This window comes from Lactuca saligna, chromosome 3 (assembly GCF_052625555.1).
Source record: "Lactuca saligna cultivar CGN05327 chromosome 3, ASM5262555v1, whole genome shotgun sequence".
In the NCBI taxonomy this organism is placed as follows: Eukaryota; Viridiplantae; Streptophyta; class Magnoliopsida; order Asterales; family Asteraceae; genus Lactuca; species Lactuca saligna.
This window is the reverse complement of record NC_136419.1, coordinates 78928565-78956220: the sequence shown is the minus strand read 5'-3', so window position 1 is coordinate 78956220 and position 27656 is coordinate 78928565. Positions and strand designations below refer to the sequence as shown.

At 31.9% G+C, this 27656-nt stretch overlaps 2 protein-coding genes and 3 long non-coding RNA genes across 8 annotated transcripts; 4 read left to right on the top strand and 1 right to left on the bottom strand.

Annotated features, from left to right (window-relative positions):
* The first annotated feature begins 490 nt into the window (after positions 1 to 490).
* On the top strand, positions 491 to 2641 carry LOC145036936 (2-alkenal reductase (NADP(+)-dependent)-like). The gene is made up of 5 exons (XM_078985465.1): positions 491 to 807; positions 1046 to 1223; positions 1308 to 1474; positions 1986 to 2068; positions 2186 to 2641. Exons 1-5 carry the CDS (start codon positions 574 to 576, stop codon positions 2565 to 2567), a joined length of 1044 nt encoding a protein of 347 aa, XP_078841591.1. The 5' UTR covers positions 491 to 573; the 3' UTR covers positions 2568 to 2641.
* Positions 2642 to 4725: 2084 nt separating this feature from the next.
* Positions 4726 to 7186, top strand: LOC145033803 (uncharacterized). Of its 3 annotated transcripts, XR_013677716.1 has the most exons (4): positions 4726 to 5095; positions 6572 to 6651; positions 6717 to 6843; positions 6928 to 7186. It is a non-coding gene; the product is annotated as an uncharacterized LOC145033803 (long non-coding RNA). The 3 variants fall into 3 exon arrangements; XR_013677713.1 differs by having other exon boundaries at positions 6572 to 6843; XR_013677715.1 differs by having other exon boundaries at positions 4726 to 6651.
* Positions 7187 to 22599: 15413 nt separating this feature from the next.
* Positions 22600 to 23636, top strand: LOC145033802 (uncharacterized). The gene is made up of 2 exons (XR_013677712.1): positions 22600 to 22780; positions 23418 to 23636. It is a non-coding gene; the product is annotated as an uncharacterized LOC145033802 (long non-coding RNA).
* Positions 23637 to 24986: 1350 nt separating this feature from the next.
* Positions 24987 to 26348, bottom strand: LOC145033801 (uncharacterized). Of its 2 annotated transcripts, none has more exons than XM_078982330.1 (3): positions 25830 to 26348; positions 25424 to 25710; positions 24987 to 25313 (listed from the first exon to the last, which is right to left on the bottom strand). In XM_078982330.1, exons 1-3 carry the CDS (start codon positions 25881 to 25883, stop codon positions 25241 to 25243), a joined length of 414 nt encoding a protein of 137 aa, XP_078838456.1. In that variant the 5' UTR covers positions 25884 to 26348; the 3' UTR covers positions 24987 to 25240. The 2 variants fall into 2 exon arrangements, with proteins under 2 accessions (XP_078838456.1, XP_078838457.1); XM_078982331.1 differs by having other exon boundaries at positions 24990 to 25313; positions 25424 to 25756.
* Positions 26349 to 27014: 666 nt separating this feature from the next.
* LOC145033800 (uncharacterized) lies at positions 27015 to 27569 on the top strand. Its single transcript, XR_013677711.1, has 3 exons — positions 27015 to 27047; positions 27149 to 27273; positions 27381 to 27569. It is a non-coding gene; the product is annotated as an uncharacterized LOC145033800 (long non-coding RNA).
* The last annotated feature ends 87 nt before the right edge of the window (positions 27570 to 27656 follow it).

The following is a 27656-nucleotide window of genomic DNA, read 5'->3' as shown; positions in this document are numbered from 1 at the left end:
CACATGGATCCCAACTCATCTACGTGCTATGAATTTTAGTGTGACAATCATGATACTACTCCTTTTAACCTTATATTTTTCAAATTTTGTTGTAGATTTTTGTTGCCGGTTGTATCACTCATAAATGGTTCTAACAAATTATAAGGTTATTTAAACTTTTAACATAATGTATTTTTGCGATTTTCTTTAAACGGAAAAATTAATCTACTCCTAAATTATTCATTAAATCCAATTATATCCATGACGATACTTGAACCCTCAACTGTAAGAAGAAAAAACAAAATAAATACTGCTTGGCTAGAAGCCCATTGATTTTTACGATTTAGTTATTGATTTTTACGATTTAATTGATCCTTTGGAATTTTGATATATTAAAAAAATGACACACTGCATTTTTTTAATATGATATCAGTAGATAACTCATTTTTTATGATCCACTACGACTTTTCACGGTAGCAAACTTTTGAAAACAAATAGAAAAGTCAAACAGTCCAAAGAAGACCAAAGTTGTCATAAATACAATCACCATCATCTTCACGAAAATGTAAAAGTAAAACCCTCTGAATCATAAAAATGGCCGAAGTGGTGAGAAACAAGCAGGTGCTACTGAAAAACTACGTCGATGGATTCCCCAAAGAATCCGACATGTTGGTGACTTCCGATGCCACCATCAATCTGGAGCTACCCAAGAATGAACCCGGCTCAATTTTAACAAAGAATCTATACCTCTCCTGCGATCCGATGATGAGGAATCGCATGACAGAGACATACGAAGGAGCCTACATGGATTCCTTCACTCCCGGTTCGGTATGTCCCCTTTTTAATTCGTTTTCTCAATCCGTAAATTAAGAAGAAACAGACTCTTACTTCGATTCGTAACCCAATGATCCAGTTTGATATCTAGTTTGATAATGATTAGTAAAGTATATGAGTTCGAGCTCTGTGATTGATTGATTGATAGACTTCGAATTCCGATTCAATCAATCATATAATCATTTGATTTGATTATGATCTGATGTATCGATAAACCCAATTCGTTTCTTAGCCTCTAGTCGGAGTCGGAGTATCGAAGATCGTGGATTCGACTCACCCTGACTTCAAAAAAGGCGACTACATCACCGGACACATAAACTGGGAAGAATACAGCGTGATTCGGGATCCACAGTTCCTAACAAAGATCCATAACACGGATTTTCCTCTTTCATACTATACAGGACTCCTGGGTATGTCGATCGAAGCATCAATCTGCATAATATTTGATGTTTCTGTTCGAATTTCTTACGAATTGTGAATCTGGGGATGTTTAGGTATGGTGGGAATGACTGCATATGTCGGATTTTACGAGTTTTGTTCTGCGAAGAAAGGAGAGTATTTCTTCGTGTCAGCAGCTTCGGGAGCCGTCGGGCATATCGTCGGGCAGTTCGCGAAACTTGCTGGCTGTTATGTTGTCGGAAGTGCTGGATCTAAAGAAAAGGTTGCCTATTAATAGCAAAAAGGTTTTAAATTCACGTAGATATTATTAATAAAGACAAAAAATAAATAAATAAATAAATATTTTTTTGAAAAAGATAGTGTCAAAAACGATATTCCATCTTGATGCTAGTTAAATTTGTAAGATTAATTGCTGATAAATTGTACAAAAGGTTTTAAATTCATGTAGATATTATTAATAAAGACAAAAATATTAATTTTCTTAAGATTTTTTTGAAAAAGAAAGTGTCACAAAACGGTGTTTGATCTCGATGCTAGTTAAATTTGTAAGATTAATTGCTCATAAATTGTGTAAAAGGTTTTAAATTCATGTAGATATTATTAATAAAGACAAAAAAAATTAATTTTCTTAAGATTTTTTTGAAAAAGAAAGTGTCACAAAACGATATTCGATCTCGATGCTAGTTAAATTTGTAAGAATTTGTCAAAATATAATATTCTATCTCTTTTTTCCTTTTCTCTTGTTATACGTTTTAAATTTCATGTATGACTAGGTTGATTTACTTAAGAACAAATTTGGATTCGATGAGGCTTTCAACTACAAAGAAGAAGAGAACCTCAAAGCAACATTGAAAAGGTTTGGTTTTCGTGCATTCTATTAAAAAGACTAATTGCAATTTTTAAGATTCAAACCTTTGTCAAGTAATAAAATGAAATCAATTATACTAACGTTTTTAATTGTTGTAATTTGTAGGTATTTTCCAAATGGTATTGATATTTACTTTGACAATGTTGGGGGAAAGATGCTCGATGCGGTACTTCCAAACATGAGGCTTCACGGGCGTATTGCTTCTTGTGGGATGATATCGCAATATAACAAACTTGATCAAACCGAAGGCGTGTACAACCTTCAACATATCATTTTCAAACGTCTTCAAATTCTAGGGTTTACATTTTATGATTTTCTTCATTTGTATCCTAAGTTTTATGATTTTATCTTTCCTCTCATTCGAGAAGGAAAGATTGAGTATCTCGAGGACACTGCTCAAGGCATTGAGAATGGCCCGGCTGCTCTAATTGGCTTGTTTTCTGGCAGAAATGTTGGAAAACAAGTTGTAGTTGTGGCACACAACTGAGCCACTCTTTTATTATTATTTTTTTGTATTGAAATTGTTTTTTTAATATGAATAAGTTATACTGAGTTTAGATACGTTATCAATAAGATGTTTAGTATTATAATACATGAATAACACAAATGGAAATGTATCTTTCCTTCTAATGCGAATAGTAGATTATTGAAACTTATGAATAACACTAATATATTGTTTCCTGTGAGGTGATTAGTGGACAAGCGAAACTTATTTATACAGTTTTTTGTAGTTTACACTAATTAGTACTTTGAGTCCAAATTTTTTAAAAATTGTTGTTGCCCTTCCTTACCATATAATGAGTTTAAAATGACCAGGTTGCCCTCAGATCAAATTAATAAAACTTGTTCACTATAAGTCAAATTTTGCCATTTCTTTACATTTCTATCAAAAAGTATAATTTGTTAAAAACTTATAACTAGACATGTCAATGGGTCCGGTTTTTACCCTGATTCGCTCCAAACGCATAAGATTTTTACGGGTTTGGATTTTAATTTTCGATTCGTTTACCTGTTTACGATCCATACCCGTTTACCCTTTTAATAAATGGGTTGGGTATGGGTTATTGTCGATTCGCTCCACTTATAACCCGCCCCATTATATATATATATATATATATATATATATATATATATATATATATATATATATATATATATATATATATATATATATATATACTGAAATCTTCGGAAAAGTCTCAATATTTTACCATAATTTATGAAAAAATCCCAAATTAAAATCTATTTACGAAAAAATCTTAATTACCGGTAAAAATGACGATTTGACAATATTTTTCCGGTTTGCATGTTTTATTACTTACCTAGTTTTAATAAAGTCTCATTATTTTACCATAATTTACGAATAAATCCCAAATTATGGTAAAATAATGGGACTTTAATGAAAATTATGGTAAAATAATGGGACTTTAATGAAACCGAGTAAGTATTGAAATCGATAAATCAAAAAAAATGATCAAATCGTTATTTTTTCTAGTAATCGCGACTTTTTCATAAACCAATTTTAGTTTGAGACTTTTTCGTAAATTATGGTGAAATATTATGACTTTTCCGAAGATTTCCCCATATAAATATACAACTCGATGTCCAAGTAAAATGTGATTTTTATTGTATTGTACTTTGATTATTAGTTAATGTACATGTTGTTTAAGTAAGCATTTTATATTTTTGAGAAATATTACTTTGTGGAACATATAAAATTATGAAAATTTAATATTATAAAAGGGTCGGGAAAATGGGTCGGGTATTCGTTGATCTGGTGGATACAGGTATGGATTCGACTATTCAAGGCACTGAGGGTTATTGGATCGGGACGGATCATGTTTTTATTTTTTTTAAACGGGTTTGGATAAGGGTGATTCGCTCCAAACTTGCTTCATTGATATGTCTACTTATAACCTAAAATATTATCAAACCCTCTTCAAGGTCACCATTTTGAAAAGAGAAGTCGCCTCTATATTAGCAGTCGCAACAACCAACTAGATCCCATACCTATATATTCCCCTATATAATTTCTCTTTCTCTATGTTTCAATAAGCATATGCTCTCTCAAACATCATCCATCTCCTCCTCTATCTCAACTCAACCCTATATACACCTTTCTCGATTGTAGCATCGACCTCTTCCTATCTATGATTCTATGATTATGCATTTCCACATGTTCTACAATGCAAATATGATAAAAAAAAAAAAAAAAAAAAAAAAAATAGTCTTATATGATGTGATTAGGTACCTAAGCTTATATATATATATATATATATATATATATATATATATATATATATATATATATATATATAAACCACATGGACCAGATAATGTTTGAATCATTAAAACAAAATATTGTCTTAAATATATTAATTTATGATCCACAATAAAATAAAAGTTATTTATTAGAGTTCTTTTTGTCAAAAGGCCGCACATTATAAATAAATAAATAAACTCATTTATATACATATTAATTTTGTGTTCCCTTATGAACAAAAAGATTGTTCAATAGATTGTTCCTATCGAACCAAAATCAATTTTTTTTAATAAATGTGTTGACCCACCATGCTACATGTTATGTTCTGCTATACATATTGCTATGTGTTATGTTGTGCTCCCACCTCCCACTACAAACCGACAACAAATGTATACCAACCCCACAATACGACTTCTTTCCTCCACCGCCTCATCCAACTGGATTAATCCTTACGCTAACTTCCCTACGATGAGCGACACCTCCCTCCTCCCACTGGTGCTCCGATTCATCGCCCCACCTCCTCACCGCCGATTGTGGATGCATTGGTCAAATCAACCGATCATGTCGACGCTACCCATGCCACTTGCTCTGAACCACTCCAAACATCAGCTCTAAATCCAAAATTTGGACTCAACAAACTAACTTGCAAATTTCAGACAAGTATATCCACGATTGACCTCAGATTGCTTCATCTTCATGGGATATATTAATTGGCTGATTGTTGTTAATGGTTCCAAGTAAACATTCCTAAAGTATGGATCACAATTCCTTTACTATATCTCTTATGTTATTGATTGTCTTTGTTTTTTTTAACTTTTTACAGTATGTTCGACTTGATTTATACCGAAGTAGGTTTTTAGATGGTCGATTACCTCGAGATTGAGCAGCCGGTGATTTATCGCAGATACCCTTCAATTGTTTTACAACACAATATTCTCTATAGATTCTCAGTTAATTTCGCAAATATCAAGATCTTTATGGTCAATCTGAACCATCTGATACTGGATTAGGGTTCTACGGTATGATCTGGACAATGGATTTCAATTTGCGGATTTAATTTTATCTCTTATTAGGGATTTTGTTCTGTTACATGCATAAGCCATTTCCCATTGAACATCTTACTTACATGTGCACTTGGTGTTCTGCATTAGCGTACAACTAAGAAGGAACTGTTGATTGAATAAGACATTATTGATGTACGTAATTTTAACTATTTTATTGCAATTCGTAGTCTGAGTGATGCAATTGAGTAAAAATTTTGCATTTTTTTTCTTCTGAAATTGGAGCTCAATTGGTTTAACCAATGAACCAATTTTGTACATGTCCCAATTGGAAGTCATGGAATGCAATTTGTACTCTAAGTAATGTTATTGAGTAAAAAAGTGCAATTCTTTACTCATGCTATAGCTTTTTGTTACCTATCCCTAATATCATAAATATATAATGTCTAACACATAAAGATTTATGTTTATTCTAGGGATACTGGATACTGCTTTGAATGCCAGGTATCTAAGAAGTAGTTTTAGCACTTTGCAACATATACATGAAATTTAGTTTATGAATTACCTATTTTGGCATTTGGGGATACTCTACTCTATAAAGGTATCATGAAAGCCCAATATCAGAAGTGTTGGTGAAGGTGTCATCTCATTTTTTTCTTTTTTCTTTAGCTGTAGGAAGCTCCTATTATTTTGAAATCTTACTATCACCAAAGAATTGTTGGTTGCCCTGTTGTAGAAGGGGGCGAGTCTTATTTTTCTATAATTTTAGACTATAGTGACTTTTGTTAGGATATCAAACTAACTAATTGGTCAGACGATGTTGATGAATAATGACTGAATGGTTTCTTAGGGCTATAGGAACATGGTTTCATATTTATTTTGTAAGGTATTTAAGGGAAGAAACATTTGGGAAATTACCAATCCATTATATCGCATGTTTGGGATTTCTTTCAAGGTATCTGTTTGTTTCATGTGGGTAATGCATTTGATTTTTTGTTTGTTTTCAATTGTTATATATGTATAATTAAGGTAAATTGCCATTCACCATGAAACATGCTTATATTTACAAATGTATCCTATAAAATTGTTCATAATTATATTACATTGAATTGTAAGTAAAAAAGTTGTTTGAGTTTTTCTATTTTCAGTTTCTGAAGTACATATTTGAAGTTTTTCTTTTAAAGGATGTCTAAATGATGAAATTGTAACTCCTATCTTATATTCCAGATTGTGGCTTTAAACAACCTGAAAGCAGAGTTGTCTATTCGTGCATAGATTGATTCTGTTTGGAGCCTGTATTGGACCAGGTAAAGTAAGTTGGGATTTGGATTTGATTATGCTTATCTTCCATGTTGATGTGCTTTATCCTCAGGTAAATGTCCATGTTTTTTTTGGAGAAGGAAGGGAATTTGAAGATTACTCTAACATCCAACAATAATAATGTTTTGTTTGTTTGTTTGTTTCTTCTCCAGTAACTAGATAGAAAAAACACTAATCCTGTATGATTTTTTTTTTTCGTATGTTTCACTTGAATTTGCTTCTTCATTGAATCGAAACTAACGGTCTTCTTAGTTATTTTCCAGATATGGTTGACTTTCTTGCTTTCGATATCTACCCAGAATCAAAATCCAAGCTTCCGTTCAAAGTGAAACCGCGGTGGCTCCTTAAAGTATAAACAATTTTCCCTTGAAGCAAAAGATTTGTGATGGAAATGAACCTAGCATGAGTTCTATAATTGATGGGTGGTTGACAAGAGTCTACAACTCCATAACTACTATGTTTTACAACCGAACACTTTCTAACTCCGTAAAACGAGGATCCTTCCCTAGTTAATATCTTAATAATATGGGAACTTTTTCATTTGTTTTTTATGGTTGTTAATTTATATTATCTTCAGAACATATAAGACTCATACAATAATTACAAAAGCTAGAGTTTCACACTGGTTTTAATACATGTCATTGACACACCGTTAACTCAAAAGCATCGCAATAAAAAAAAATTATAAGTTTTTTCTTCCTAAAAATCTTTCAAAAAATTTTAAAAAGCTATTAGATAAGCTTTTTTAATCTAAGGTTTTGTGAAAGAGTTTGTTAATTAACAAAGTTTTCCGTTGAGAGTTGAGCTTTTTCAATAATGTAATTTATAGTTTTTCAACCAATTACAAATAGACAAAATACATACAAAACATAAATTATCAAATTAAGAAAGCTTTTTTTATTACGAAGGAATACATATAATGATATTAAAGGAAAAACTCCCCTATTATAAATGCTTTATTTAGTTTGATAAGAATCAAAATTAGAACTTCGGAAGTCATATGAAAACGAATCGGAAGTTTTATAGGTGACGATTGACGACTATTTCAAAAGTGTAATGGGCCGCAATTCAAAGGCTCAAGTGACAAAAATTGCATAGCCCAATTGTTCTATGATCTACTAGTCTAAAAGTATTTTAAGAACCTTTTTTTTGAGTTGTCTCTCGTTAATAAATATGAGATATTTGTATACACAATGGAACCTTAGTGGATTAGGACTCTTGTCACTCTTCTAGTCTAAAAGTATTTTGGTTGCTTGTGTATAATTTCTCTTTTGCCAAATCATAGTGCTTTCTTGTCATATCAATTATCCAAGAGCAAATTTTTTCCCTTTAATCTTAATTTAAAACATTCATCTCATGTTTTAGAATTGGTAGAGTGTAACATGTCGGGTCCCTATCCGGTTAGTTCTACACATGGGTTTCGGGACTATGCTATTTTTGTTGATGAATTTTCTAGGTTTACATGGTTTTACCCTTTAAATAAAGTATAGTCTCTATAGTGTCCTCAATGATTTGTTTCACATTTGTACAAACCCAATTCTCATGCAGACTCAATGGTTTCGAATTTAATGGTGGCAAAGAATTTGTTTATGATCATGTTCTCTCTTTTTTTTAAATAACAATCATCACATGTTATATATCTTACCCATACACACCTTCTCAGAATTCACGTGATGAAAAAAATAATTATCATATTATAGAGATTGTTTTTGGAAATGATGTCTGGTGCTCAAGTTTCGAATTCTTAATGGACTTATGTATTTAGTTCTACTACATATATCAAAAATTGGTTACCCACCCCACTTTTGGATATCCAATCTCCTTACGAGTTGCTATTTTCAACAACTCCAAATTATGGGAATTTTAATGTGTTTGACAGCTGAGTTTGTTCCTATCTTGCGGATTATGCTTTGCACTAACTTGCACCTTGAAGTTCTTTGTGCATTTTTGTTAGCTATATCACCTAATACAAAGGCTATATCTGCATAAATTTGGTTGTATAGCGGCTCTACACTACTTTTCATGATCAGTTTGATGAGTCATATAATTTCCTTTTTTTGAATCTTCTTTAATTTTGGTCCAATTACGACACCCCATGTTGCCGATCAGCCACCAACTTCACCGTCTTTCGAGCAGCCTATGCCCATATTGTCTGCTTCGTCTTCATGCACTACTAGTCATCCAGTGATGACTAAATTAAAAGTTGGTATTTTCAAGACCAAAAAATCATCGATCACTCTCATCTATTGAGCTCAGCTCTTTATCATGTCATGTTTGCCTCCAAATAATCATAATGATTAAAGTCTACAACAAAAATACAATTTGATACTCACCTATGCGTGCTGAAATGTTTGTTTTCTAGAATAATGCCACGTGGGAACTTGTTCCATATCCTCTAAAATCAACTGTTCTTGCTATAAATCAGAATATAAAACCTTGGCCAATATCTATGCTAAAATCATATGGATTACTCATATGCTTTGGGTAGGGATGAACTTTTTAACCAAAAACCAAAATCAGATTCGAAACCTAACCCAAAGTAGCTATTGGTATTCAGTTCTTTGTTTACGGCTTATTTGGTTTTCAGTTTTTTGGTTTCTGCCCGTTTTGGGCTGATTTGGATTCCGAACACCGTCTTAGATAACATATTTAATAGTATAATTGGAACTTGTTGGAATCGGTTAGTAGTATTCGGTTTGATCTTCAGTTCTTAGTTTACAATTTATTTGGTTTCAAGTTTTTTCGTTTCTAGTCAGGTTCCGGACCAGTTTACATGCCTAGCTTCGGGAGCTCCATGTTTTAGCCCATTCTTGACCAATTATCATATGCAATAAAAAAGTGCTTTGTTCCTCAGTCAAAATCATGTTCCTCCCAAGTTATAAGTGTGCTAAACATATTGACATTAACTATCATTTTGTATGATTTGTCCAATCGGGGACCTTCACACCAATTTGTTCCTTGATACCTCCAATTAGTGGATATCCTCACCAAGCTTCAATATTTACCTTTTTTTTTTTTTTTTTTTTTTTTGAAGATTTTACAACTTTGTGCTAAGTTTGTCCTTTGTTTGTAGATTTTTGCACCAAGCTTTATGTTGGTCCTTTCCCACTTCGCTTGTAGAGGTAATAGGAATGAGCCTATAAAGTCATGAATATATTAGGAATAGATTTTTGTGCATCTTATATGTTAGAAAAGTTTGTTATTTCCTTATCATTTCCATTATACTTTTATTACCTATTAAATCTTAACTTTTCATAATTCTATCAAATGTTGTGAAAAGACAATGTACTTCTCAATTGACTGCCATAACTATTTTGTATACAAAAGTTTGTTATACACGCCTCATGAGCAAGTTGACTATTTTGTATACAAAAGTTATATGATCTAGAAGGGTAGTATCTCATATGCTCTTGTTTAGGTCGAGAAAAAGTAAAAGATCTTGCAAATTTAGAGAATTAGAGTTTCCCTAAATATAGAGATATATACAATTGTAAATTCTCCATGCAAATTAATTCTCTTTTTGTTATTATCTAGTGAAAGTATTTATTATTTGTATAAAATCTTAAAGTTTCTTAATTTACATGAACAAACACAATTACCACCTCATTAGGATGCTTGTGCAAATGGAAAAGGCCGATGGGTTTTCTTCTCTTTCAGAATTAATCCAAGTCAAACATGCTGAACATGTTGGTCAATACAAGAATACAAGGAAAATAGGACTTTACCAAGAAATCAACTTACTCCAAAAGAGGCGTAATTGAAATTTTACATAAAGAATGTTTACATTATCAATTATTTTAAAGATATATTATATTTTTGTGTGCCTTTTTGAAACAACTAAAGATGATTATTTCACCAAAGGAACCAAGGAAGGAAATTGTATATGTTGGTAGTATAGCTTCAAACATTGCCCTCTTTCAATCCAGCCTCATATTGAGAAGAAACAAAACAAAACAAAAAATGCTTGAAGGACATTCAAGATGGAAATGAAAATAAAGATGCTTTACTCTAAAAAAAGTGAAACAAAATGCTTGAAGGTCATTCAAGATGGAAATGAAAATAAACATGTTTTAAAATGTTACTCTAAATTGATATAATTAATAAAAAAAAGAAAAAAAAAAGTTGATGTGGTCCATCACAAGGAAACTGATTTTAGCATTGGTAATTAGGGCGGTTAAATATGCATCACAAAAAACTGATCAACATGCTACCAACCGAACTATAAAAGTTGGCTATAAATATGTTTGGTAGCCAACATCTTTGATTGGTAGTACCGTATCAACTAAATGATCATAGTTTTAAATTCAGTAAATTCACACACACACACACACACACACACATATATATATATATATATATATATATATATATATATATATATATATATATATATATATATAGAGAGAGAGAGAGAGAGAGAGACGCACATTACAAACCGTATACTTCAGTTGTCAAGTGTGCTTAATGTTTACATTTTTATGAGAATGATATTACACATTTAGTCAGGCCTGACCCAATAACGTGAGCAAGCTGAGCGATTGCATCGGGCCTCACCACAGTTTGAACCACAAAATAATTTATGTGACATGTTTAACCTATATATATATAACTTCTGTAAACATATCTATTAACCATGCATGTGGCTGGGTTGGTTAAGAAGAGTTTGATTCTATCGTGCAATCCGAGTTGTATTCCCATTATTTTCATTTTTAACATACAAAAGTCTTGAACGATTTTCTTTTAAAGATGAGCCATATGGCCCATATCTGCCGCTTCACAATGTCAATAGACATCCCATTAAGTTATAAGGTATCAGTTTTTGTTTTGTTTTCTTTTCTTTAACAAATATTATTTAAGAGTATTTATAATACTACTACGTTTGTTACATCGTTGTTACATCGACTCTTCCTTTCAAACAATAGACTTACCCATCTGGTTTCAAAATATCAAGTATGTTTTTTATTTTCGTTTTTTTAAACAAATCTTATTTTAAAAAAATATAGACAATACTAATAAGTTTTAATTTAATATTTTTTTAATTTTAAATCAAACAAAGTCATATATTAGTTTAATATACAACATAAACGCATCCTTATTATCGTACTTGTCAATGAACATTATAACAATGAACATTATAAGACATACTATTTATTTTAATTTATGATATTCTTAATAATTAAATTTATGTATGAAAGAATGTCGTTGGGATATTCGAGTTTGGTTATGATTTTATGGTTTTTATATAAACAAAGATCACGCCGAACCTAAAAGAACAGTCACTCTAAACAAAAAACCAAACAATTGGTTTTTCAATATGGTTTGGTTGTTTGTTTTTTGGTTTTGATTTTTCATTAGTTTTTTTGTACAACTTAACAATTCTATTGGTTTTAATATTTAACTCACACCTTTTAAACACGGTAAAATTTTTAGTAATACATATAATTTTAATTTAACAATAGTGTACTAGTCTCCACATATATCATTATATCATCGTATGCAATTAGGGCCTATTTTTTTATTTTTACCCTCGGTCTCAGATTAGCTTGGACCGATCTTGCATTTAGCTGTGGCAATAGTTATTACCGTATTAAAAAAAAGTTACTTAATGAAATAATTTATTAAACTAAAATAATTGTTTTATTATTTTTTAATAGATAGTAAAACCGTCTCATGTTGTTGCTTTGCTAATAATTAACTGTTAATATTGAAAATTAAAAAGAATTTGATAATATACCATTATCTATTTGTATCAACAAACCTTATTGGTATCTAAATATACTTGAAACTATAGAACTTTTTTTTTGTACCAACTATTGGGATAAAAATAAATTGATACCCTGAGATTTTCATTGTTCACCCCTAGAAGAAATTGATCAAAACATAAAGCAGTTATAATTGCTAAGAAACCTTGCAAAGTTAACGATAATGCTTTCGATTTTGATTTGGACAAGATAAATATTTGAACACTTGTGTCCCTCTGCCAATGGGGATAGGGTTTATTGGAGACTAAATGGTTATTAAGTCTATATTCTCCTTCAAGGTGAGGTGTCATATGTTAATGCAGTTAGTAAAAAAAAACAACAAAATAGAAAATGAGTAAATTACACAAATGGTCCCTATGGTTTAGGGTAATTTACGTGTTTGATCCCTAACATATTTTTTTAACTCAGAAGGTCCATACTTTTGTTTTTGTTACGCGCTTGGTTCCTGTCTTACCTAAAAAAAACTATTTTTCCCTTGACATTTTAATTTATTTAAATAAAAACATCCTTAACCTCACCCCCTCACTTTACCTTACTTACCCCATCATTTTTTCATATTTAAATAATAGTTTTTTAGGTAAGAGAGGGACCAAACGCGTAACAAAAACAAATAGTATGGATCATGTGCATAACAAAAACAAACAGTAAGGACTTTCCGAGTTAAACAAATAAGTTAGGGACCAAACACACAAATTACCCCAAACCATAGGATCATTTGTGTAATTTACCCATAGAAAATTATACTTGTTGATGATTTATAATGCTTCTTAAATGATGATATTGGAAGTGGGAAGGAGACAGTCAAATCAAGTGAAAATAAGTTCCATTTTGATGTGTAATATATGATTTTGATTGACCAGCACTCAAAAATGTTTAAGGTAATACTAAGTAACTACAATCAAAACAATAATACGATATTTATTGTATAAACTATGTAAATTTTTGTGCATTTTTTATTTTCTTGGTATCTTATAATTGTTGATGTGTCGCACGTAACCCGAACTTGTGTTTAGGAGTGATAACCGACAATTTAGAGTGTCATTTAACTATTATTTTTTGGTTTGTTTATATATATTATTGAAATTTTTTGTTTAACATTAGATTTTAAAATATCCGACTCTTAAAACAATATATATTAAAATTAAAAGTACATTAATTTAAAGTGAAAATAGTTGTTCACTTGTTTAAAGTGGGGGATATGAATAAGAGTCATGCTCAAAATATATGTTACATCAACGTCTTAATAGCATGAAATCTTGTATGGATGAGGGTGCACATACGCATCATATGTTTTTATGATCCAATTTAAAGTAATGGCCATGATTAATCAATATATTCCAACTATACATCAATAGTACCCGGGACCAATCAATAGGGGCCACGTAGACCCCACATATATGGCAAATGGTCCATGTAACATATTCTCAAATATAAGTTGGTCATTATCACATGCGTATGCTGATTAAGGAGAACAGTGCGAGAGAGAAACGTGACGAGGGGATCTTTTGGCAAATTATGCCAATTTTGGGGGGAACGAACGAGGATCACAAGTACTTGTTTTATGTAATGGTTGATTGCAAGATATTATTTTGATTTAAGAAAAGGACTAAATATATTACATATCAACGCAATGTTTGATTGCATAATTTGCCAATTTAGTATAAGTGTTATGTAAATAGATGAACAAAATTGGAATGTTATTTATTATCACAATAAAATCGAACTTTACGATTGGATAATAAAGATATAACCATTAAGATAATTGGATAATTTATTTATGTCCAATTTAGTATTAGTGTCGATTATTTCAATAAAATCGAAACGTTATCTATTATCCTTGCTATCACTCATCTCCACCATATTCAAATATAAATAATCATTTCTGTTATATTTATCATATATAAATATTAGATGAATGTTCGCGCATTGCGCAGAAATACCTATATAATTTAATTATTTACAAATATATGTATTTTAAATATAATAATACCGATGTTGTTAAATTTGATATAATAATTTGTATATTACAGGAAAAACCTTATTAAAACCCAAAATATTTTTATCAAAGTCTTAAAAAAACTACTATATAGTGTTTTTGTACGTTAAAACCCTTCTATTTTTTGAAATATATGTTAAAACTCTTATATTTTTTAAAATGTATCATTTAAGATATTGAGTTCGGTAAATCCTAGATTGTTAAAAATATTATATAATTGATTCACAACGTTTTGATTGTTACAACTCATTAGATTAAAAAATTTCAAAAAAATATAAGCGTTTAAATGCACTACAAAAATTATATAATGGTTTTTTTAATCCTCTCATGAAAATATATTAGGTTTTTCTAAGTATAGAAAACTTTAAATAAGAATTTCAGAAAATATAATGATTTTTGTGCACTAAAAAATAATATAGTGGTTTTTTTAAGCATTTGATGAAAATACGTTGGATTTTTATGAGGTTTCTCTATACTAAATTGATATAATATATTGATTATTTTGAATTGTATAATAATATATACATCTATTATAACTTTATAATCTTAATCATTAGAATGACTTCTACTCGCGATTATACATTAATAAAATTAAATTTAATATATGGTTTAATGTTATTTATAATTGTTGTTATTGTTAATTAAATTTTTAAAATTTATTTGCTTAATGTTTAATTTCTATCATTATAGTTACTTAACACAACAAACATTACTTTTGATTTTAAATATAACAATATAATCATTTATATAGAGTTATTTTTTAACTATTGTTATTGTAAGTTATTTTAAGCTACATATTTAAAATCTTTTAACGATTATATAAATATTTTTAGGAAATATTTTATGTAAATTGATATTACAATTTAGTTTTTACATTCATCACTACAATTTATCACTTTTAACTTACAAAATATTCTTTGGTGTTCTAAGTGGAATAGATATTTATATGTAAGTCGACATTGTAATGCGCAGAAACACTTATATAGTTGAAGTCTTTATAATATATATATATATATATATATATATATATATATATATATATATATATATATATATATAAGATCGTTGTTAAATTTGATATAATAATTCGTATACTAAATTGATATAATATATTGATTATTTTCAATTATATAATAATAAATACATCTATTATAACTTTATAATCTCAAAATTTCACAATTGGTCAATGTGGTTAACAGAATATTGCACTTTGAGGACTTAGCAAAAAATCATGTGACTGGTCCCTATGCTTTGTAAAATTACATTAAAGGTCTTCCACCCATTAAATCTAACTTTCCAGCTGTTAGATTTTAATGGAAAATACTATTTTACCCTTGTACCAATATTGCAATATACTACAAACTTCAAGGACCATTTTTGTAATTTTATAAATTTGAAACTTTGTATATGTATAAATTATAAATATAAATTACGTGTGTGTGTATATATATATATTCAACAACTTAATAATTTTTTTTTTTTATATTTTGGACATTTTGTTTTCTATTTTTATTTTATAATTTTATTTATTAATGGTTTTAATGTTTTTATTTATTTTGATTCAAGTAAAAAAACTTAAATTCAATAAACAATATCGAAACGTTTTTTTTCTTAATTATGAAATGTTAATGTTTTTTTTTTTTTTTTTTTTTTGATCCTCCATAGATAATATCTTTAGCAACTTTATATTGTATTTATCATTATCATTAGTTCACATTTTGTTTATATATATATATATATATATATATATATATATATATATATATATATATATATATATATATTCTTCTATTGTTTTTATTTATTTTTATTCATTTAATGAAAAATAGGAAAACAAAAAAACAAAAACTCAAACACCAAATTTGTAAAATACCCTAATATATTAATACATTTTACATTTTTCATACTTTTTGCTTTTTTCACATTTTTTTTTAAATTTTGGTTATTTATGGTTTTCGTAACTTTTTCTTTGTGTAAATAAAAAAGTTATGTTTATTTTCTTTATTTATATTTGTAAATATAGCTATTTTATCTACACGAATATAAATAAAAAAGTTTAAAAAAAAAATTTTAAAAAAAAAAAAAAAAAAAAAAAACCATAAATAACCACTATTATAAAATAAAAATAAAAACACACAAAAAAACTCAAACACCAAAATTGTAATATACTCTAATATATTCATACATTTTACGCTTTTTGGAAAAGGTCATAAAAAAGTTATCAAGTTGATGAAAAGTAAAACGAAACAACGAAAAAAAATAAAAATAGGAAATAATTAAAAAATAATATGAAAAAAAATATAATACTAAAAAATTAAAAAAATACAAAAAAACCAAAAAAAATATGAAAATGTAAAATGTATTAATATATTAGAGTATATTAGAATTTGGTGTTTGAGTTTTTGTTTTCTATTTTTCATTACTTGAATCAATATAAATAAAAACAATAAAAGGTACTGAGGATCTGTTAGTGTATTGCAGAATGGCGATTACGAGACGTTGTGAGGCAAGATCCGGTTTGGGATCTACAGTAGGGGAGGGTGCTCAGGAGGGGTCAGCACCACCCGAGGTTGTTGGCCAGATGAGTACGGACGAGTTGGATGCCAGGATTCGTGTGATCCTGCATGATGAGGTTGCTGCTATGTTCCGGGCTGAGATGCCGGAACTATTTGGGTCGATCAAGACTGCCATGGTTGAATACTTTGATGAGCGCTATGCAGCTCTTACAGAGACGGCTTCCGCGACGGCTACAACGGCTGTAGCAGCGGCAGGAAGAGGACCCGGTAGAGGTTTTCAGTATTGGGACTTCCATAATACGAAGCCCCCTACTTTTGATGGGGTTCAGGATCCAATTGTTGCTATACGATGGTTGTCAGATGTAGAGGGATGTTTCTTCATATGTTCATGCCCTGCTGATCAGAGGGTGAGGTATGCTCTGAACCTGTTGAGGCTCAGGGCGAAGGATTGGTGGAGATTGACCACGGGATCATATTCGGATGCGCAGCGGGCTGCAGTTTCTTGGGATCAGTTTCGGGAGATGTTCAGCACTCGTTATGTTCCACGGGTTGAGAGAGAGAGGTTGGATCAGGAGTTCCTGGAGCTAAAGCATGATATAGAGTCGGTAATGGAGATCATCAGGATGTTTACTGAGAGGGCGATGTTTTGCCCTGAGTTTGCTTTGGAGCAGGCTCAGATGTCCCGATACCTGAGTATGCTTAAGAGGGACATCAGGCAGTTTGTGTCCACGCATAGATGTGATACCTTGTTAGAGTTGCAGGAGGCCACTCGGCGGCGTGAGTTGGAGATTGAGTTGCAGTTGAGAGAGAAGAGGCAAGCCCTGGTGCAGTCGCAGCCTGCGCCAAAACGGTCCATGATCGTTGATTCTAGGTTGGGGGAACAGGAAGCCGCACTTGTGGGAAATGCGGGAAGGGTCACACCAGAGTTTGTAGGTCCGGTGGTGCGTGCCGCAAGTGTGGGAGTGAGGGCATTATGCGAGGGATTGTCGTCAGTCAGCCCCAATTCAGGATATGAGGATTTGTTATCAGTGTCATTAGGTTGATCACATGAGGGCCAACTATCCACAGCTTACTGCAGGACCGGTGCAGGCTCTAGCACCAGCCACTTTGAGGATAACGGGTGGAGGTCAGGGTGGAGCAAAGCCACCGAGGGCTCAGGGACGTGCTTTTCAGCTGATAGCAGAGGAGGTCAGGATACGGCTGCGGGTATGTTTCCTTCTTGATATCTTGTTATCTTGTGGTTGTTATGGAATATTATAGATCTGCTAGTCTCGTTCGCATGATTCATGGCATTGTATTCGTTTGTCCTTTCATTGGGTTATCGTATGATCGAGGGTTTTGGTATTGGGAGTCTTAGTTGGCTATCATTCTTGGGGATTGTTGGTGGGGAATTAGGCTTTTTGGTCCGGGTGTCGTGTATAGCATTTGCAATTTGAGGAATACTCAGCTGAGGGTCAAACTCGCTTAGAGTTTGAGATGTGCGATGTCGGAACGTGGTTTTGTGGAGGTTGCTCATGTTAGAATCAGTTTAAGTATAATAGAATTTGTTGAGTAGGATTGTTTAAGTGATGTTGTTTGGGTCACCGGTGGTTCGTAGTTAGTTCTCTAAGTGGGGAGAATTGGAAAATTCTCAGGAGGGTCAGTAGCATGAGAGGTCAATTAGTTGATTGAGTTTCAGTAGTGTTTCAGCTAGCCAAGAGCATGGGCTGGTATGTGTAGGTCAAATTAATAGGGGCATGGAGCAGACCATGAGTTCAGGAAAGATAGTGGTTCATGTGAGGCATGGATTTAGGTCATGGAAAAGATTTCAGGATCGGAACGAGAGTTCTAAACCCCTGGGGTTGGGGGTGGGGGGCTAGAACAGTATGTACGGGAAGGATTCCCTCGAAGGGTAGTTTGGAATGACGTATGGTAGTTTGAGCGGTTCGGGGAGACTGAAGACCGGAAGGCGTACCAATCAGGCCGAAGGATCGGGAAATGGTCTAGACAAGCTGAAGGTCGGAGGGCGGTCCATACATGCTGAAGGTTCTGACATGGTCCATATAGGGTGAAGGCTTGGTAAGGCGGTCCAATCATGCTGATGACTCTGTGTATGTTAGTGAATCAGTATAAGGAGAATGAGAGAATATGTCGCCAGGATATTATAATTGATATGGTCTGGCCCCAGGTATTGATCATGTTAGCGGAAGGCAGTGCGTGGACCTGAGAGTCCTTGCAAACAGAATCAGAGTAGGCAAAGTTCGAGAATAGCAGTTGCTCTACATGGATAGTGTAGAGTGGAGTTTAGTTCAGTGGCACGCACAGGCGAGTAAGAGTTGTTGAGTGGATTTCCTAGAAAGGAAAAGGTATATAGCTCCGGGAGGAGCGTGGGTCCTCCGGTAGGGGAGGAAGTGGAGTAAATGGATGAACGACGTGCCTCAGTCATTAGTAGGAGGTACTGGATTGTACCAGATATATGGAAGAACCTGCAAGTTGGCTACTCGTTGAGGTAGTGGCAATTTTGAGTGATGCCCAAGCATATTTTTAGTCTCATTGGAAAAGGAGGAGGTTAGTGGCTCCAGATTGGAGATTTAGAATAGAGAAAGGTGAGACGGCAGGTTAACAAACTCGGGAGTAGTTTGGACCGGTGCTGAGGACGTTATAAAAGATTTCGGTTGGAGGCCAAGGACCTAGAGACCGTGATAGAGAAGGTTCAGTAGTAGGTCGCAAGAACATGAGTTGATTGAGTGTTCGGAGTCTGTAACGCAGGGGTTGTTCTGAAGTGTATGTTGTAGTAGGCTTCGATGATGAAGCCTAATTTAAGTGGGGGGGGGGGGGGGGGAATTGTAACGCCCTGTTCCTAAAATATCTATTTATGGGTTCCCTAGATCAAGAGTAAGGGCGTTTCGGTCTTTTATGGGTATTAGGTTTTATTCGAAAGGGTTTTCAGGTCGGGGTGTGTTGCTAGAAGCGTAGGTCTTCTCGCCACCTTTATGTGGATATAAAGTTCACTGGGAACGAACTTAGGATGGAGGAGATGTTGTAAATTAAGGATTTTGGCAACAATAGTCCCTAAAGGGGAAGTTTAGCAAAAGGGTTCCATGCATGCCAAGCATGCATGCACGTGTTTGGTTGGGTACGCCCAGCATAAGCTGGATGTACGCCCAGCATAATGGAGTAAATGAACGCGGAGGTCTCTAGACGTATGCCCAGCGTACGTCTATCATCCAGAAACCCTAAGTTTTGGACCATCCACTATATAAGGAACATTATGGTTCCAACCCTAGCCTCCATAAACACTCTCTTACCCTCAGAAAACCCTAGATAGTCGTCCCACCTCCATTGTTGGGTGTGTTTGACCTTGGAAAGCTTGTTTTGGCAAAGGAGAGCCAAGAAGAAGAAAGAGGACGTTGTCAAAGAAGGAGTGGGGTGGATGGAGCTCGTAGATCTGGAAAGGCATCATCTTTTAGAGCCCTTTTGAGGTAAGGTAAAAGGGTTTTATCATTAAAAGCAATTTGGTCAATTACTCTTTTAGTTTTAAATTAAAATATTATAAAATATGAAAAATATTTAAAAGATTATAATAAATATAAAAAAAAAATTTGGACAAATATGATATTTTAAACGTGAAAAAAATATATGATATTTAGATTTAAAGTTGGATAAATTTGATATTTGAAGTTTAAAAAATACATACACAAAATTATCTGTTTGTTTTTTACCTTAGGCTAAGCGGAATGACACTCGCCAAAGCCACTCACTTTGCTCACCATTAATCTAGAACACCATCCCCTAGCTCTCGCTAAAGGGCTGACTGAAGCTAATTCGCCATGCATAAAGCGAGAAGATAGAGAAACCATTGATGGGCTTTGATTGGTTGAAATGGTTTTTTTGTGATTGTATATTTATTTCAACATGAGTATTCAACTCCATCCAAATTAACTTAAGCATAAAATTAAATATCTCAACAACCTCAACAACTAACTTGTGATTTAATTAAAAATAAATATTTTTAATATAAAAATAAATTAATATTCAACTAATATAAATTAAACCACACTCTCACCAATTTATACACGTAAAATATCATATCTTTTTCACAAACTCTCAATTCAAAGAAAAATGTCTTTATCCCAAACAAAAAAAATCCTAAGAACCAACAAAAAGAAATTCTCAAACATTCCATCACTACACCTTCCACCTCCAAATACTCAATCATCAAACCTTCCATCCCCAAACTTTCCATCACCACCATGTTATCGACCATCATTTGATCAATCAATTCACTCTTTTGCTAACTTCTACTTTCCTACAATGGCTCTGCAAATGTTTCCATTTACTCTGTTCTCTTCTCAACCAATGGGATTTTACCACAACCAATCTCAACCAACACCTCGTCCGGATATGGATCTTGATCCGTTTGAAATTGTTTAAGAAACTCAATTCTTTTCTCAACCCCAGTCGCAAACTAACTTTCAATCTTAGCCACGTTGCCTACTCGACGATTCATCTGTCTGATGAAGGCCCTATTGAAGATCCAGTTCAAGAATCATTTCAATAGCCTGAAGTGGAACCACACACCCAAATAAAAGGAAAATGTAGGACTCCATGTAGAGGGTGGACGGATACCACACACCCAAATAAAAGGAAAATGTAGGACTCCATGTAGAGGGTGGACGGATGATGACGAAATGACATTAGCTCAATCATGGCTAGATGTGTCGGAGGACCCGATCCACGGGAAAGACCAAGACTCAACAACCTTCAAACAAAAAGTTTGGAATAACTTTTGCAACTACTTGACTAAGAAGTACCGCAACCCAGAGTCACTTTATTCAAAGTGGAGGATCGCCAACCGAGTCGCGATGGAGTTCAATGACATATTGTAATCGTTTTTATTTAATATGAAGTGTTGTCGTTCAAAAAATTATGTCAAATTAATTAAATCAAAAAAATGTTTGTGTATCATTAAAAAAATATATATTATTTAATATTAAATAAAAAAAGTTTGTTTATTAAAATAAAATAGTTAAATTAAATTACAAAAAAGAAAATACAAAAAATACATTTTATATAGTATTAAGTAAAAAATATTTGTTTATTAAATTAAAGTAATTAAATTAAATTAGAAAAAAAAAATGGAATGATAAGAGCGTCACCACTCCCTATCAAATATTAAGTTTAGGTGTTAAAGAGAGAATAATGAAGTAACACTTAAAAAGCTGAAATGACAAGATGTTATCTCCTTAGTTTTACTCCGCTTTTTGAATTATCTCACAAATTTAAAATGAATATTTTAAAATGGGTTATTTAAAATAGTCGGTGTGAGGGTTGTTATCTTTACTACTTATAAAAGAAATCTAACTATTTCTATAAATAGATTGAATATAATAATATTATTTTTTTAAGACGTACAAACGATTAAGCTAATATTACAAACAACCATTAATAAAATAATATTAAATTTGAAATCGTCTAAATTTTTAAACTTAGTGTACAATCACCTATGCATGAATTTTGACTAAGCTATTTAATCCCCAAGTTAAAATCCTTATTTATCTCAAGGACGCCGATCTGGCCTTCTTTCAGCCAGTTTAATCGGTCAACAACCATAACCGGCTTTTCAATCTCTTTATACATTATCTCCTTCATTCAATGGAAAAACCCTAGCTGTTGGTTTTCTTTAATAGTTTCCGATTTTAGTTTTCATTTAGAACTGATTCTTAATTAAACCCAAAAAATTGCAGATGGGTTAATCTGAATCTGTGTTTGAAGGTAAGATATTGTTTGTTTTTTCTTGGGGATTGGGTTTGGGGTTTTTACTCCATCATTTGAATATCGGATATTGGTGTGGGATTTGCAGGTCAGATGTTAGTTTTGTAGATTTTGATCTCATTGTAGCTGATCATGAAATGTTGGTTTCAAGTTCTCTCATTTAAGTCCTTCCGGTAGATGAAATTGCATTAGAACTAGAAAATTAACACAAATGTCAGATAGTTGTTACTCTCTTTATGACTATATCATCGTTTTTTTATATTGTATTCTTTGCAATTGATAATAGAGGTTCTTATTATATTTGAAAATTTCATAGTTAGTTTGATGTTCTTAAAGAAATAAGCAACTAGAGAGCTTGTTAATTTGTTTAGTTCAAGGTATTACTTTCTTTCCTTATCGTTTCTCAATTTGGTTGTGTGTGTTTGTATGAGTCTATGTTTATCTTGCAAATCACCAAGAGTCAATTAGTTGTTTATAAAAATTCCTAGATCATTGTTGTTGCGAGACACTACCTTTTTTCTCCTTCCATGGCTATCTTTGCTTGCTAAACCCACCACCTTTGTTATCGTTCTTTGCACTTCCCCTTTCTGTCTCTCTATCAAAAAGCTACCTCATAGCTTCCACATATTAGTTTCCTCTATGCATCCTTCTAAAATTCCGGTGCTGCTGACCATCGTCCTGTATCTATGCGTATGTCTAACTTTGTGTTTATGTGTGTTTTACAGGACTTGAAATGGATTGATATAAACCAACATCTCAAAGAAATCGTGGGTAAGCTTCTTAAGATCTGAATATGATCTTCTTGTTGGGTTTTTAGAGCTCTTGTAGTTGAATGTTTAGTTTTTTCTTTAAAGTTGCAATATGTAAGTTTTTGTTATTGTTTGGGGTAAACCCATTTGTAAGTTTTGTTTTTGAAAATTGCAATGCATAAGTTTTTGGTTTCATTTATTGTCAGACAACAAAAAAAATTTAACTGACAAAATTTTGTGAATTTGGATTGATTTGTTTCAAATTTTATCATATACATATTTGACTATTGTATCATTCTTATATTTGAAGGTACCATATGAATAATAGTTTCTTCTTTGTTTTGTATGTATCATGTACAAGAACATGGGAGTGTTTTGTTCTTAATATTTTCTATGTAAATGAAAAAAATAAGCTTTATTTATGCATTATACCATTTGTGAATGAAAGTTTTTTTTTTTTTTTTTTGTTAATTCTCATGTGTCTTTCTTTGACATTCGTAATTGGTTTGGTGGGTTCACGTTATGTGGTTATATTTTGGTTTTCGATTTTGTTTTCGGGTTAAGTATTTTGTTAATTAATTTATTAGGAAACTATGATTTCATTTAAGATTAAAAACTTTCTTCCGTCTTTGAGTTCATTCGCATTTATACATTAAAAACTTCGCATTTTCATTCAAATTCTTCGCATCTTGCATCCATCCGTCTTTGAGTTCATTCGCATTTCATCGCATTAACTGAGAAATTAATCAGTTGTCTCATATTCGCATTTCAGTTGTTTGAGAAACCCAGATACGAACCCAAATGCGAAACCCACTGATTTCAAATGCGAACCAACCAAAAATCATCAACCACGTACTTGTGTCACCAAATGCGAACTGAATATCACCATTAAATTCTCCTCGCATTCTATAGATGCGAACACAATCCAGATCTCCGACTCCAAGCTTGCGAAATCAAAATCAATTAACCTCAAACAAATCGTGAACTTCTTATGCGAACTGTTTTGACCCACAAAACCAAATGCGAACTCAATTGATGTCATATGTGAACTGATTTCATATATGCGAACACAATTGATTTCATATGCGAATCCACATCCATCGATATGAAACCAATACCAGTTACAAGCAATTAGTAGCAACCATCGATCCTCTAATTTTCAATTACTCAGCCTTCGCTTTTCATACAACCCGTCGACCCTGAAAAATCGATAAACACCAAATGTCTCATTTTTAGATCGATTTTCTGATTAAATGTCATATTTGAAGAATGATCGATTTTCTGATTAAATGTCATATGTGTGACATTTAATCAGATTACAAAACATGTTTGTTATTAATGGATGAGATAGATTTAATGTATATCATCAGTTTTTTTTTTAAATGACAATTTAAAAAATCCTAATCAGTTTGGATAGAATTTGAAGTGCTTATCTGATAAGCACTATGATAATTTCGAAGTTAGTGTTATCTTTTTCTAATTAATAATGATATAAACTGTAAAGATAATTTCGAAATTAATATGTTGACTAACATTGATCCTTAAAATTTGGGATATGAATGGTTTTGAGCGGGAAAATATTGACACCTGGGTAACCCTCTACAATAAATACCTATGGATTGTGTGACATTGGTTGCCTTTTAAAAGACATAAAAACAAGGCATGCATTTATACCCCAGAAAATAATAATGTAATAGCAAAGGAAAAACAACACCATAAAAACATGTTACTTATTTGAAACAATCCAAAAAAAAGACAACCATAAAAATTCCAACATCAAATAAATCTACTAAAAAAACTTAGGTGTTAACAACTGCATCTTCATCATCCTGAGATGGCTGGTTTTCAGCTGCAACAGTAATCAAACCACTCCTGACAAAAAAATAAAATTTAAGGCATTCATAAGTTTCTTGATCCTTGAAATATATAAAATAAAACAGTTTTTCATGATCGTTTGTAAAACAAAGTACAAATGATCTTACCCGACATCAACAGGAAATTCACCATCTTCTTCATCACGAAGCCTATAACATCTGTTTCGGCTTTGAACTTTGACACGGGGTCTCTTCAGTGGTGGTGACAAAGTTTTTGGTTTTGTTGAATCTAATGTGTCAGACTTTTCCACAGCTTCATCATCCAGCTTTTCATCTTCAGAACTTAGAATATCAATAACCTCATCCCAATTCCAATTTAGCAATGCCCATTCCCTTTTCTTTTCTTTCTCATGTTTCTCATGCATACAAAGTTGAAGGATGATTTGATCACATTCCTGCTTATTTACAATGCTACTTGAGTTCGACATTATGGCCGTTTTTCTATGTCAAAAGTAGTATTAGTTACAACGTAACAATTAAATCAAAAGAGAAAACAAAAAATATGTGAACATACCTTCTTCCCAGGTGGAAGAATCAAGTCATTATCGAATTTCAGAGAAGCAAACATAGGTATTTATTGTAGAGGGTTACCCAGGTGTCAATATTTTCCCGCTCAAAACCATTCATATCCCAAATTTTAAGGATCAATGTTAGTCAACATATTAATTTCGAAATTATCTTTACAGTTTATATCATTATTAATTAGAAAAAGATAACACTAACTTCGAAATTATCATAGTGCTTATCAGATAAGCACTTCAAATTCTATCCAAACTGATTAGGATTTTTTAAATTGTCATTTAAAAAAAAAAACTGATGATATACATTAAATCTATCTCATCCATTAATAACAAACATGTTTTGTAATCTGTACATATATACGTATTTAAGATTACGAATCTTGCTTCCATACTTTACCATCAAACCATTTGTTCCATTGATTTCATAAAACCATCTGTTCTATATGCTATATCAGAATCAAACAGGTATTGAACTTTTACTTTATTTCATAGTACAAGCAATATGTATTAGAAAAACCATCAAATATAGCAATTATTAACTGAAGTGTTTTTCAGTTGAAATGGATATTTATCATACTACTGTTAATGAATTTTCTGCTTTGGGGCAAATATATGAATGGTGGAACATTACAAGTGTTAGAGTATTGTATGTTTGGGAGGACATGGAAAACAACAGGATGCTCTTGTGGATGATAGATCGCCAGGTAAGGTTTTTTTCCAATTAAAATATTCAACTTCTATTAAAAGTTTAATTTTGTAAATAATACCATTACCATTTTGTTATTTACACCAGAGAGAAAAAATATTAGCAATCATACCTCGCCATTTAGTGCCCGGATATCGAAACATGAATCTGAAAGGAAATGTATTCTCTATGCAACATTTCCAAGTTGATGAATACCATTTGGACAATCCAATGTACCAACAGTACAAAATCTGCACCAGTGATAAGGCGATAATGATAAACCATGCCACAACTTTTACTCGGTTAGCAAGCGATTTTGCCAGTGGATATCCACTTTATCCAATTGTGTCTACTGTCACAACTGTTGCACAAGATCATACAAATAAAAGAAGGCTTGTTGGTATATTTATATCATCTACTATAAATTTAACAAGAAAATATGTTTTTTAGATGTGGTTGGAAGAATAGTATGGGGAAATCGAATCAGATAGCTGCGATCATTTGAGTTAATTCTCCAAGATGAGACGTAAGTATATATGTATTCAAAAAACACTTAAAACAACATAGTTTTTTATTAAATTTATTATCATTCATTATAAGAGTTTAAACAGCATTACCTTTTAATAGGGGGAACGTAACAAAGTTATTGTTGTATAACGTACCAGCAAACCTTATGATTAAGGTTATTGTTGCAACATACAACAAATCCATACTCTATGTTTCTTGCATGAAGCTGGTCCACAACAATTTGGGTCAGTTAAAAAATATGATCAGTATATAATTTATATTAATATCAACATATTCCAAATTGTAAATACATATTATTAAATTTTATGCCACATGTTTCATGTTTTTGCAGGTAATTTATTGGTTTCTACTGTTTTAACCGACTTTGATGTTGAACCACAAATGTATGAAGCTGATAGGATTAGAGCTAGATATTGATGAGAGTATTAGAAAAAGATTTTCTTGAAAACTTTTTTAATTCCCGTGTTTTCAATTCAGTTGTGGAACTTTTAACACATATGGTTTTACCACATTATATCTTTTATCAGTTTTAAGTTTTATTATTGGTTTTGTTAATTTGTTAACTTTTCATTCGTGAATGTGGTGTTTTTATTTTCTTTTTGACTTA

Bases quoted from the DNA above. Each gene is read 5' to 3' on its own strand.
- LOC145036936 (XM_078985465.1), top strand. From the start codon at position 574: ATGGCCGAAGTGGTGAGAAACAAGCAGGTGCTACTGAAAAACTACGTC. The intron at 1,475-1,985 runs GTTGCCTATTAA...ATGTATGACTAG, and splicing joins GTGCTGGATCTAAAGAAAAG to GTTGATTTACTTAAGAACAA. The intron at 2,069-2,185 runs GTTTGGTTTTCG...TGTAATTTGTAG, and splicing joins CTCAAAGCAACATTGAAAAG to GTATTTTCCAAATGGTATTG.
- LOC145033801 (XM_078982330.1), bottom strand. From the start codon at position 25,883: ATGTTTGCTTCTCTGAAATTCGATAATGACTTGATTCTTCCACCTGGG. The intron at 25,711-25,829 runs GTATGTTCACAT...GTAAATAAGCAG, and splicing joins TTCTTCCACCTGGGAAGAAG to GAATGTGATCAAATCATCCT. The intron at 25,314-25,423 runs GTAAGATCATTT...TTTTTTTGTCAG, and splicing joins GAATTTCCTGTTGATGTCGG to GAGTGGTTTGATTACTGTTG.